This window comes from Amborella trichopoda, chromosome 2, assembly GCF_054954075.1.
Source record: "Amborella trichopoda isolate Santa Cruz 75 chromosome 2, AtrichopodaSantaCruz75HAP2 v2.0, whole genome shotgun sequence".
Classification (NCBI taxonomy): Eukaryota; Viridiplantae; Streptophyta; class Magnoliopsida; order Amborellales; family Amborellaceae; genus Amborella; species Amborella trichopoda.
Genome location: NC_142337.1, coordinates 29,565,575 through 29,579,730, shown reverse-complemented (window position 1 = coordinate 29,579,730; position 14,156 = coordinate 29,565,575). Strand labels below are relative to the sequence as shown.

The following is a 14,156-nucleotide window of genomic DNA, read 5'->3' as shown; positions in this document are numbered from 1 at the left end:
CTTATTAGTTGAAGATAAGGGGTTATTATCTTTTTAATTATAGAAAGGAAAGGACCATTTTTTTGAAAATTGACGTGGGTTGAGTAATGGTATTTTGTTGGTTATCTTCTTTTCTTAGTAGTTTTTTTTTTAATATGTTAACTCTATATTAACTAAAAGAAGTACAAAGAAAATGAGGTGGTCTGGATACCCACACATGGGTTCTGCCCAAAAAATAGGCTACCCATAGACGGGTGCCCTATACAAGCAGCCTAGAGAGGCTAAAATTTTTTTTATACATCACCATTTTTCCATCATTGGGTGGTCTCCAAAGGGAGGATCGTGGAGGCCTCGAGGGTTGAATCTGAGAATGGGGTTCCAACTGTGGAGGTAGTCGGAATGGGAAAGGCCCCTTAAGTGTTTGTGGTGGGTTACCCAAAAAATGACAGCTCCTTTGATCTTATCTAGTAGAGCTTCCACAGATGAGTTTTGGCTTCGACAAATTCTGGCGTTTTTTTCGTTCCAAATTACCCACAAAGTGGCAGCCACCGAAGCTCTCCACAGCAGGGTTCCAGCCTTGGGCCATGGGGTAGAGAAGGTTGAACTTAGAAGCTACAGGACGTTTGGTGGAGTGAACCATTGCCATTGGAATAACAGTAGGAGTTGAGCCTAAATAAATGAGGCCACCTTATAGTGGACAAAGAGATGGGCATTGGTCTCCTCTGCTTCAGTACACAAAATACATTTGTTTGGGATTTGTAATCCCCTTCCTTGCAGTTGGTCCACTGTGAGGGCCCTCTCGGACACAACTATCCAGCAGAAAAATTGGATATTGGGGGGGGGGGGGGGGGGGGTGATTTGTAATCCCCTTCCTTGCAGTTGGTCCACTTTGAGGGCCCTCTCGGACACAACTATCCCGCAGAAAAATTGGATATTGGGGGGGGGGGGGGGGTAAGAGTGATCCAAGCTTTAGACACAATTGATGGAGGGCATTGGTTGGGACTTGGGGGGTGAGCGAGAGATGAGTAGAAGGAGGCCATCGAGGTTTCCCAAGGGATTGGGGGTCCAAATGAGGCTGTCCTATCCCTGAAGCGGCAAAATAAAGAATCTAGAGTGTTGGAAAGGGTTGAGAAATCTTGAAATTCCGCTTCAGAAAGAGGTCTTCTAAAGATGGGGCTCCACACCCGGGGCTCCACACCCTCCTGTTGCCCACCAACTGAAAGTCAGATTCCACTATTGCATTGGGTTCTTGGGCCAGCAGGAACAGGCTGTGGTAGAGTTCCTTAAGGGGAGCATCATCAAGACAAGGGTCAATCCAGAACAGAGGTTTGTCACCACGCTGGGACCCATATCTGATCTTCTAGACTGAAAATGGGGGTAAGAGTGCATAATAGATTTCCAAATTCCAGAGGAGTTGCTGTGGGCACAACCTAAGTGGGGTCGCTGCTATGGTATTTAGACTTTATCACCTCCTGCCATAAGTGATTACTTTGGTTGGCTAACCGCCACCACCATTTTCCAAGTAAGGCAAAGTTGTTGTCTCTGAGGTTACGTATGCCTAGCCCCCCAAGGGACTTCGGTTTGCATACGTTAGCCCATGAAATAAGATGAATTTTCCTATCCCTGTTGCTAGACCACAGAAAATTCCTTATGAGCTGCTCCAATCGGTGAGCCATTGAGGCTGGCATGTGGAATAATGACATCTGAATATAGGGATGCTCGATAGAGTGGCTCTGTCCAAAGTTAGACAACCGGCCGAAGGTAAAAATCTGCCTTTCCACCCTGCTAGCCATCGGTCGAATTTATCTATGATGTGACTCCATAGGTTTAGGCGCAGTTTCCCTAAACAGAGGGGCAGACCAAAGTATGATGAAGGCAAAACTTCTGAAGAGCAACCCCAACTGAATGCTAGATAGCTCACTATGGAAGGGTCCAGAGCCACGCCGATCAAATTAGACTTAGCCATATTCACTCTAGGGCCCGTTGTCATCTCAAACAATTTGTGGAAGAGGTGGAGTGTGTCAAGTTGATGCTGGGAGGCCTTGCAAAACCAGGTGTCGTCGGCATATTGGAGATGGGAGATCGGCATATTGGAGATGGGAGATCAACGGCCCCGAATTACTGATTTTGAAACCGGAAAGCAAGCCAACCTGATATAATCGCGAGATTGATCTACTGAAGACTTCAACAACAATTGCGAACAAGAAGGGGGAGAGGGGGTCTCCCTGGCAGAGTCCCCTAGAGGACGGGAATAAGCCTTTAGGGGCACCATTGATCAAAATAGAGAAGCAAAGACCTGAAATACAGCCTTTGATGCAAGCTCTCCACCTAACTCCGAATCCCATACGTAACAGAGTTTTGTCAAGGATGGACCATTCAACATGGTTGTATGCTTTCTCCCAGTCTAGTTTAATAACTAAACTGAGTACCTTAGCTCGGTGCCTCGAGTGGATTGCCTGGGGGCGATGAAAGCTCCATTAAGAATTTGTCTATCTTTTACAAAGGCGCCTTGTGTAGGAGAGATCACCAAGCTTAGGACCTCTCTCCATCTAGTGGCAAGACCTTTGGAAAGCATCTTGTAAGAGCTATTAATCAGACTAATAGGTCTGAAATCTTTCAGTTCCTCGGCCCCTTCGACTTTAGGGATGAGCGCGATGAAAGTGGCATTCATTGCATGCCCCTTCGACTTTAGGGATGAGCACAATGAAAGTGGCATGCATTGCACGATGAGTGATCCCTCTAGTATGGAAATTGTGAAAGAAAGCGAGGATATCCCCTTTGAGAGAATCCCAGAAGTGCTTGAAAAAGGCTACCGAGAAACCGTCGGGTCCAGGGGCCCGGTCTTGGCCACGATCAGAGATGGCCTTAAGGATCTCTGACTCTTCAAAAGGTCTCTCGATCCAGGCAGCAGATAAGGGAGGGATGGACTGAAAGGTGAGATCTGCCAAGAAAGGTCTCAGGGCCTGCGCATCTACAAACAATTTTCGAAAATGATTGATGATGGCATATTTGATTGGGGGAGCTTGCTCGAGCACTGTTTCGCCCACTCTAATCTGAGTGATTGTATTGTCCTTCCTACAATTGGCTATTTTGTGGAAAAAACTGGTGTTGAGTTCGCCTTGTTTCAACCACTTGACTCTGCCCAAAAGATCTCTTCTTTCTTTAAGAGAACTTGGTGCTTGAACTTGGCTTGGGATCGGCCTGATCTCTCATGGTCTGCTAGAGGGCGTAGCTCCTCAATGGAGTCCCATTGCTGGATGGCATGGAGGAGAGATGGCTTTTGGGAGCGAAATTTTCCTTGCAATTAGGCACTCCAAATTTTGAGGGAACTCTTAAGGTGCTGCAACTTACTTTTTTTGCCGATACCCTGCCCAACAGTGGATTCAACTAGATAAGGAGGTCCACCAATTGTGAATGAGATTGGAAAAGTTAATTTCCGCCAACCAGGTCAATTCTGACCCGAACGATTTGTCAGAGCAATTGGCTGGAACAGTATCTAGCAGTATGGGGCAGTGGTCAGATGTGGGTTTGGGGAGGGCGAGTGAATGAGATCCTAGAAATTCAGCATCCCAGTCCAAAGAGATGAGATATTTAACCGGTTTGGATATGGATGGGTTGCCAGAATTATTTGTCCAAGTACATGTAGCTCCCTGGAGGGGAAGGTCAATGAGTTCGAACCTTGAAATAAGGTCAGAGAAATCCAGCATCGATTGGGAGAAAGAGGAGTTAGCGTTCCGCTCAAACGGCCATCTAGTGGTGTTGAAATCTCCCCTGATACACCAACAGGATGGTGAAGTGAGAGCCTCTTGACGTGATTCCTCCAAAAAATGAGGTCTAAGAGGGGGGAGTTGGGGCCATAGCCGGCCGAGAACTTCCAGGGGAAGGCGTAAGAAACACGAACCAGTGAAATAGTTACAGAATACTCCCCCACTTAGTAGGACAAGCTGTGGAGGGTTGAATCCTAGATAACCCAAATACGCCTCGAAGCCCCTTCGGCCTCTAAATGCACCCATTGACTTGGTCTCGACCCCCACACTTGGTGTACAAGGGAAAGGGTGGGCCTAGGGAGTTTAGTTTCTATCATAGAAAAGACTGAGGGGGAATGAGAGGAAACAAAGTTGAGGACGTTTCTTTTCTTGCGGGGATTGCCCAATCCCTTATATTCCAAGTCAGAATCTTCATGAGGGGGGCAGAGGGGAGGGTGAAGTCTGGATGACCTACGGGCAGAGGGACAATCTGAAGAGGTACTATGATTTCTCGGAGCAGTTGACCTATAGTTGATCCCAAATGCGAGATATGCTAACTCTCGTTTGCCTTTTGGCATCAGCTTGGGTTGGTGATCTTTTTCTGGAAAAATGAAAGCTTTGAGGGCCGCCTGAGGTCCATTGTAGCCCACTCCCATGACCTTCATGACCGAATTAATGTTTCCCTGGACTTCGTCCATTTGGTTGACGAAGCTGATCCTACAAATAAGGGGGAAAGGCATGGATGCACTGTCAAAGGAGGACCTGATGGGGGGCCTCAAGCGAGGGGGTGAAGGCTCTGCAGTACCAACAAGGGTGGGTGGAGAATCCAGAGGTGGAGGTTGTGAGCAGTTAGAGAGCGTGGGGGGTGGTGGTGTCTGAACCGAAAATGGTCAAGGGAAAGGGGTGTGTTGAGGAACAAACGGAAAATGGGGAGCAGGAAGACCACAAAGAAAAGCTGAACCAGGGACTGGAGGAAGCAGATGAGAAGTTTGCGGAATAGGCAACGGAATAGGGGGTTGAAAAACTAGAGAGGACAAGGAAGAAAGAGGGGGAGGGGGTTAAAAAAGAGGGCTGCTAGGGAAGTGAGGGTTCCTGGTACAGTGGTGAGAGAGAAGACAAGGGGAAAGGATAAGGAGAAGAATGGGGGGAAGAGGGGGGGTGGGGGGGAAGAAAGATCAATGAGTGGTGGGAGGGCTGGACTAGGGGGCTCCAATGGTTGTCTGACTTGTGGATCCTCAATCGAGAGGCCTGAAAGAAAAGATTTGACGGGGTTGGGAATTGTCTGAGGACCAGGCAGTATAGGCTAGGTCAAGGCAGGCAGCAGGGGTTTTGATGAGGGTAACTGTGGTAGGGGTGAATGATCTAAAATAACGGGACCCACAAGAATGGAAGGGGGACCACAGGAGTGGGCACAAGCGATGAAGGAAGGAGAGTGAAGGGGGATGGACGACAGGTGGCAAAGCTGACGTGTTGACCACGTCATTCGTGGGATTAGTGGCGGCTAGTAGCAGGGAGGGTGAATGTGGTAGGGCGAGAGGTGGTAAACCTGAGACGTTGACAGCTGCCTGCTCAATAATTGCACCATGTGAAAAGGTCTGGATTAGGCCTGACAATAGGTAAAAAGGTAGGAGCTGTATCTCCCCTTCGATTAAATGTTATGCGGTTACGAATAGGTTCTTTCCCACACCTACGATGCACAATAGTCCTACCATCCGGATCAGCCTGCTGCTTGTGCTTCACAGGGGGGGCCTTCTGTGGTCTTGGATGAAGGTTCTCGACATGGCAGATGGCTGCGGGAGACGCTGCGAACCAGAAGAGAGACTCTGAAAAACAGGCCATCAACTACAAGCCAGAGGAAAGGGGGGATGCAGCAAGGGTCCAATGTGTCGATAAGGACTTCAATGGATCCGATAAGGACTTCAATGGATCCCATAGGTAGGATCTCAAGGGATTTCCAGTGGGTGGAGATGAAGGTACCACAAACTTCTCCAATGGTCTTGAATGTCGACTGGTGCCATGCATGGATCTAAAACCAAATCCTGAGGGATGTCAAATCCTAAACATTTCAACATGTCATCCTCTCCTTTACCAATTATAATCGCCCTTGCTTCTCTTCCTTCTTCAACCATTATGGATCCTTCCTTTCAAGGGAGGACTTGAGTGGTGGAATCTCATTTGAACTTCGTTTGTAGTGTAGATATTACCACGTGTAAATTGATTTGGACTTAGTGAGATTTGATAAAGTTACGACTGACTGTTACCAAGTAATGTCATTTATTCTCCTTCTTTTAGGACTCTCAAGTGTGTAACATGCTCTGTCGTGTTGTTTTAGCGCCTCTCTTAAATTCAATATTTGTAAACAATGATAACAAGTCTATAGAAACCATCATGCCCCCATTTTGCTATTTATTGCTCTGATCAGCCATGGGAATTTGATGGCTTATTAAATCTTTGAACACGGATAATAGTTCATTGAGCACTGAATTTGCTTTTAAAACCTAGGCTTTGGCATTGAGTGGAGATGGCTAGGTCTTCTTAGTTGCTTTTATTGGATATGTCGAGGTCTCCTTAGGCTTCTAATGCTTCATTTGACCCAAGGCCCTGTCTGATATCCTGTTAAGAATTGCCCATGTCAAGATGATACTCCTTGATGTGGTACAGCAGGATGATTCTAAAGTCAAAAGGATACTTTAATGAGCACTCGATATTCTAAAGTCAAAAGGATACTTCTATTGATTTTTCTCCTTGTTATTGAATTATTGATCATTTTGTTTATCTAAGCAGGACTACAGAACCAACAGGCTCTGGTGCATCGTTCACACCAGGAACATGGCAGCCACCTAGTTGAGGTTTGAATGGCTAGTTATTCAATATGCTAATTGAGGTACCTTTTTCCCCAACATGCACATTCAAATTTCTTTCATTCACGATCAACTCAGAGGGAGAATCAGATTCTGTTATGTTGGGTCTCTAATGTACGCGATCAGCACACACCATTTCCTAGCTGAGCTACACAGTCTTTTATGACCCTTCATTTTGGGGTTTTGATGGACTGGTGTCTTGATACGAGGTGAGCACTGGGAACATGTGAATGGAATGTGTAGAGATCCAGAACGCCTAGCAAGTAAATTCTTTCTGCCAATTGCTAGAAAGGTTTAGAGCTCAAAACTCTTTGTGACGTCGATTTGCTGATTTTGAATGTCATAGTTATCTTAGTTTGAATTCTGAATGTTATGTCATACAATTGCTTTTAAGTGAACCACAAATTGTATTTAATTTGTATTAAAAAAGGGAAAGTAACTCTCTTTTCTTCTACCAACATTTTTGACACGATTCAATTGTGATCTAGGGAGCTTTCTACGCATAAAACCCAAGATATTTGATCTTCGATTCAACAGTTGCCCACTACCTTCACTTTGGTAAAAGTCGAAGTGAGTATTAATAGGGAAATTATCGCATGGATCCCCTTTTTTTCCGATACTAAAAAATGGTCTCAAAATTTTACTATTTTGCAAATAGGTTCCATTTTCACCCCTTTCTTTATTGACAAAATTGCCCTTAATACGACATTTTATGGGTCGAACTGGGATGAAAATATAGAGTCCCAAAAATTGCTCCACAAAAACTAGTTTGTACCTTAGCATGAATTCACAATAATTAAAAAATATTTCTCTAAAGCTAGTTCCAAGAGTCTACCTAGGACTTGTTTTAAGCCCACCACCAAGTTGTTAAACCTTTCAAAGGTTAAACTACGGAAGGTCAAACTAAATACGGAAGGTCAAACTACAGTAGATGGTTTGATGTAGTAACCAAGTGAGTTTGCCCCTTCAAGCATGGAATTGATTTGGTCTCCACAACACTTAAAAATCTTCTTTTTTCAATGACCATTGTTTTTTTATAAACCCGTGTTGCAGCAATTTAGGACTGCGGAATAATCAACCATCAAATTTTAGAGTACGTTTTCAGTAGGGAGCCTCCTTTAGCCGCTGGTGGGTAGTTCTATCACGTACTGTAGTCCGCAACAACTCGCGAAACTAAGTTCAGTGCTCAACCAACACCTCTCTCCTTAACCCTTAGTGTTACAACCTAACCCCCGTGCATCCTATTTGACCCTTGAAGGGTCGAACTAGTGTTTGTGAGCAATTTTTAGGTCTTAATGATTTCATCCTAATCAGATTTTTGGGCCTTCATGAATTTATCCTAATCCAAGCAATTTCATCAATGGTTACAAAAATAGAACAAGACAGATTTACTATTGAAAAGAATAGGGGATCCGTCCCTTATGTACGTGTGAAGGGAGGGATTCCAATTCAGGATCCAATTTGAAAGTCATATCTCAGCCAGGACATTTTCTTGATGCATGAGATTCCACCAATGTACAACATGTGCTTTTCCTGGTGTAAATTTTAGTTTATTGGGAACTTGGTGAGCTCATTCGTCTATCTTCTGGTTTGTACTGTATACGGGGTCAACAAATTACTTGGTGCAAAAACAGAATACAATTATATTTTTCTTTGTTGAATCATTTGGAACCTCGAACAGATACTTTGACTAGCGGATGACCATTTTATGTTTTTAGAATACCGTTAACCAACTTCATAACCAATATAGTATGAAGGATTAAATTGGGTTTCGTAGCTCTCTCTGAGGGAGAGTATAAATATTTGATCAGGGAAAAATTTCGATTTAACATAATTTGTTTTAGAGAGTGTATGTATAAATATCTATTTGATCACATTTTTTGCTTTTGCCAAACGAATGTTAGATTTCAAATAATTAATAGAGGTATTTAAGGAATAAAACGCCTCTATAAACCCATCATTAATTTGTACTATTTATTGAAAGGTAGTGTTTCTGTGTTATAGCTAATGCGAACCCCTCCAAACTTCTTTTTAAATATGGACTTTGGAGCCAAAGTTTTATGGTGCGATAATGTCAACCAGCACAACGGATGCATCTCACTTGTCCAAACAGGGCTATATATAGTCCAAATTACGCACAACACACTCACCCTCATTTACATTGGCCATTAAAAATTGCACTATGTTACTACCCACTACTTGATATGGCCCTTACACCAGCTTATATTGCCCATCGAGGAGCTTGGGGCGGTTATACATTAGGAATTCAGGCCACACACTTCACCATTATCTTTAACACACTTGCTCAGACAGGTCTGTGGTCAGGCATCTCTTGCACATACGCCATCAGATTGCTCCTCATGATTCGCCTAAGCTTCAACTTGTTAGCCTCAGTGGACTGCTATGTTATAATTAGCCATCCATCTGCACCACTTGCCCAAGGTCTTACAACAAGAGAATTTAGCCACTAGCCAACTCACGCGGGAGCCATGCACCACGTCCCAACTTCGCCGCTTGCCTAAGGTATGTCAATGCTAAAGATACTCAACTCCCTCGTAATATAGGTTAATATAGGTTTGTCAGTCTAAAAACCTGGTTTGCATGTAAAGAGTGAAATCCGTCCAAATAAGGACTTTCGTGTGATAAACGATTCTGTCATTGAGGGTTTCCGTATGCTCTCATTAAATAACAAGCACGAGAAAAAAAAAAAAAAAAAAAAAAAAAAAAAAAAAAAAAAAAAAATATAAATGAAGGAGTTCTAACAAGCCACCAGCACATTAAGTCGGCCATCCTTGTTGGACACTTGCCCTACATGGGCCCCCATAAACCATGGCTTTGGCCCAATGCTTGCACCTGCCAGGACAAAGCTACACAGTTTTGTCCATCTTGCCCTACGTGTGCTGCCCTGCGAGTCAGATGAAGAAGAGACTTAACTTGAAAACTCTCACTTTTCTTTTCTTAACGAGAGGAGTGGTATATCAAATTCACATATTTGTATAAGATTACAAAGCTAAGCAAATCATACACACAAAACAAACAGATTTGGCCCATACAAAAATATCTCATTGTGAAGGGATGAGCCGGTCTTGGAGGACTTTGTTGTTGGTGATGAGTGGGAGTTCATCTTTACAGGTTAAGTGATACCCCCCTTAAGCGGATCGGGCGAGCTAAGGGATACAATTTGTCTTGAAGCATGCAAAGACGAATAAAGTGCAGTCTTTTAGTGAATAAGTTTTTACTTGATTATGGGTGGATACATAATGAATGTTAAGATATATTCGAAGCACTTATTTCCCAAATGAAGTGATAATCGACCTTCACGTGTTTAGTATGTGCATGAAAGAGATTAGTAACTAATGATAATGTACCAATGTTGTTGCACCAATTAGTAGAAAAAATAGAAAAATGTGCAAAGTGCTAGTGAAACATGCAAAACTAGGATAACACGGCAGTAGTATGAGCTAGAGATCCATATTCGGACTTATTACTTGAACTAGCCATAATAGATTGTTTCTTAACCCAACATGAGACAGGTCAGTACCAAAGTTCACCGGCGATCATTTGGTCTAGGGCCCAGCCCACGTCAAAATAAGGAATAAGTTTTAGCAGGTCAAGCTTAAAACAAAAACTAAAAGTCGTGCCTTTAAGGTACTAGAGAATGCGCATAAATTGACACGCTTGATTGACATGAAAAGCAACGTCGGGCCGCACTAACATTTAAAATTGGAGAGCACCGACAGTACTTAGATACTTGGTACTATCAATTAGTAGAATGCTTCAATACTTAGATAATTTGCTGCTAGCGATAGCAGGAGTTGTGGTTTGGCCCCAATCTATTGCGCGTACACACACACACACACATACACACACACATATATATATATATATATATAGGAAGAGACTACACAACGCTTATGGGCAAAAATAAACGGTGTTTTCACCCTTAGGCTCGACGCTGTCCAATTTTTTTGGACAGCGAGGATTAAAGACCGCCACAGACCTAGTATGTCAGTGGCAGTCAAACCGTCATGGACATAGCAAGTCTGTGGCGGTAAAAAAAACACGTGGAACCGTCATGGATCACGCGCCGTCCGTTGCGGTTCACTTCAATAAATCACCATATATATATATATATATATAGGAAAATGTTGGGATTTGCCTAGTTGCTTATATGAACATATGAGTCCAATGGCCCATATTGATTCTAGGCCGATCTGACGGTCATGACTTCATTTTGTATTTGAATTTTAATTTTTTTTCTACTAATCCAAATCATTAGAAATTTTCAGAGTGTGTTCTTCAAAACAGGAGAACTTAATAAAAATATCAAAAAAAATAATTTTTAAGAAATAAATTGACTAAAATACCTTTAAAAAGTTTCGAAGGTATGTTGATCAATTTATTTATTGTGAATTATTTTTTAAATATTTTTATTAGGTGAGCCTTGATGAGAAGAATGAACGCCTAAAATTTTAAGTTATTTGGTTTCGTAAGAAAAATTTAAAATTCAAACACAAAATGAGGTCGTGACTCTCAGATCAGCCCAAATTCAATCTGGACTGTTGGGCTCATATGTTCATATAAGCTAGTGAGCTAATCCCAACATTTTTCATATATATATATATATATATATAAAGATGTTTAAACACATGATCCTTAACCTTTCTGTGAAGTGCCCAACTCATAGGAGTCTGATATGCTTCAAATGTTGTTGAGCTTGTAGACGTTTTTTGTTAAGAGCTTCCAGTTCTTTTAGTAACTTGAGTCCGATCGCTCTCACATATTTGGTCATGAACTGCAATACGTAAAGAAGGCAGCTTGATTTCAAGCAGTAGGACCTCCTCGCCACTGTAGACCAGGGAAAAGGGGGTGGCCTTGGTCACACCCTGCTCGTGTTTCAATATCCCCACAACACCTTCAGAAGTCTCTCATGTTAATCCCTTTGGGGTGTAGAAACCACATTTTTAAGGTGGTACATAAAAGTTTTATGCCTCGAGGATAGTATATGGTAGAATACTTCCAAGATAAATGGAATTCCTATTGGAGTTGTGAGAAGTGTTTGTTATTGAAAGGAAGTCTGTTATTCAAAATTAACATCTGACACTCCATTTTTACAAATAATGTGAGTGTTAAAGAAGTCAGCCAGTACCTTCCTCGTGACGCTTCTTAGTAGGATTGCCTCAGCTCACTTGAAAAACTGATCAGTGGTAAATTAAATGTAATCATGTCCAGTCGAGAAAAAGGGGTCAATGAGCCCAATTACATCCAATCCGTACATGACAAAAGGCCAAGAGATTACAGGAGGATGTAGTGGTTTGGATGGACTATAGATAATTTTCATTGAAACTGTCATGCAACGCATTTCTTCACATGCCACAAACAACTGTAAATCATAGTGGGCCAGTAGTAGCCCAAATGAAGCAAAATAAACAAGAGAAAGAGAGAGAAGATGAGGTGGGGCGAGCCAACTATGTGGGACCCCTTGTGGGCCCTACGCCCCATCAAGGGGGTTCCATGTGGTGGGCCCAGTGGGTCACCCATACTTCTAAGTAATTTTAAAATAGTGCAAGGAAGTTTCAAAGTTCATTTAATATTTTTAAAATAGTTGATTTTTAAAATCAACTTTAGACCTCTATAAAAATCGTTTTGATGATATGAAATAATAAAGCATTTTAAATTTTATTTTAATATTTCATAATTAAATAATACATATGTAAATAAAATTTGATGGGAATTGGATTCAATGGCAAAGGATTATACAAATATATCGAGGTACTCCATCTATAATTGCAACGTTGATCGACTATCATCTTCTCAAGCTGACCCAGTGGAATCCATTACCTAGGGACCCACCATAGAGGTTAATAATTGATCCATCTAAGTCAACAGATAAATAAAGAGAACATGATCATAATCCATGGATTATAGGTGCCCCTGAGGACAAGTCCAGGTCCCATAGGCCTGTCTTACACTATCCCATAGGACATTTACACACTATCACAGTAGCGCATGAGGTCATCTCTTCTACGTATGTACATGATATGTCCCAATGGGCTGCTTCACAGGATGTCTATCTAGCGTACATGCTATGCGATGGTAATGATAGGTTTTTGACCCTTGTCCCCTCAAGCCTCCCATTTGCAAACAGGGGTCACATAGTCCCCTGGCCAACCACCCTAGACATCTCTCCGACCTCATCAAGGGATGGACCTACAAATCCTTTTCAATTATGTTATATGCCCATGATTAAGGGTTTTAGATATGAACTTGGGACTAGCTTATCGAAACTCGTATAAGATAGCATAAAAAATGCCTCCTTTGTCCCTATGGACCTTACTCTCACTGATTCATAATATCACTATATAAAAGCTTATGACTTTTGCATAAAGCCTTTAAATATCCACAAAATCCCAATATCTCTCTCACACTTAGCCTTTAAAGGGCTGTAGTTATGAGGTCTCTTTTCAGCAAGATAGGAACTGGTCTTGAGAACTAAATTTCGTCCTGATCATGTCAAACCTTATCGAAATGTGACTAAAATTTGTGATTGTCCTTGAGGTGTCCCAAACTACCATTTTCATACCTCCCAAAGCCATTCTAGTACTTTTTCCAAGGTTGTCCAGTTTTAGGCTTATTTTGTAGTGTTTCTATGGTCTGGTTATGTATTGGGTACTGATAGAGCCAGGTTGTTACTGGCTCTCTTCTTATGCGATTCGGGAATATAAGTACATAAAAAATGACGTATAACAATTTGTCCCACCGAATGTTACTCTTCAAGAGAAGTGAGAAGTATAGCATTCAGAACAAAATTGATCGTGGAAATTCATCTTTTGAATCCTTACTAAGAGGTCTTTATTGCCTCTCAACAAAACTTTTTCAGCTTGACCACCAGCATCAGCACAACCTTTGAGGAGGGGATCATGCTGAGCTTTTCCTTGTAGGGGTGACCAAAGTTGATTCTTACGATCAGGGGGCCTTGCTTAAGGGCTTCCGTCCCAACACTATTAGAATCCATTTTATGGGGGAACGTGTTGATAGGGTGCCTCATGAAGGGCTTACCATTCCATGTCAACAACGCCTCTTAAAGGTCCAGCTAGTGGGTTCCTTAGGTGGGCATTGCACCAATCTAGCTGGTGGTGAATTTTTGCTCTGAGTGGGTACCTTATTTAAGGGTTGGTCGGATGCCTCGATCTCACCCCTCGTATCTAGGTGATCGGGTGACATGTGTCTCGGGTTCGGAAAGCCCGGGACTTGAGACCGCTCTCTTGGGAACCTTGTCCATAGAACAAGGGCAGGTACCCAACTGGTAAGAGAGGAATTTTATTCATGAGGTGGGGACCAACCTCACCTGGGTACATGACTTACTCGGGCTGACTTGCGTGGACGTCTCTTAGATCACGACGGAAAGCCCCCTAGCTGCTTGAACTGGTTTGAAATTGCCTCCCTTGACCTATAATCTCTTTGTTTTTTGCACAACACTAGCATGGTTAATTTACAAGACAAGTGGCCCAAGGGACCCACCCTTCTCTTAGGGCGATGCACATTCATATGGCAGAGAAGATGAGAAGTT

The 14,156-nt window shown here is 42.6% G+C and overlaps 1 protein-coding gene across 8 annotated transcripts in view; it reads left to right on the top strand.

Moving 5' to 3' along the window:
- Positions 1-7,040, top strand: part of LOC18426318 (NADH:ubiquinone oxidoreductase, 17.2kDa subunit) — a 34,181-nt gene extending 27,141 nt beyond the window's left edge. For all 8 annotated transcript variants that reach the window (XM_088859959.1, XM_011622160.3, XM_011622158.3 and 5 more), the window contains one exon: positions 6,510-7,040. In XM_088859959.1, coding sequence (XP_088716085.1) covers positions 6,510-6,573 — 64 coding nt within the window. In that variant the 3' untranslated portion in view covers positions 6,574-7,040. The remainder of the gene's footprint in view (positions 1-6,509) is intronic.
- The last annotated feature ends 7,116 nt before the right edge of the window (positions 7,041-14,156 follow it).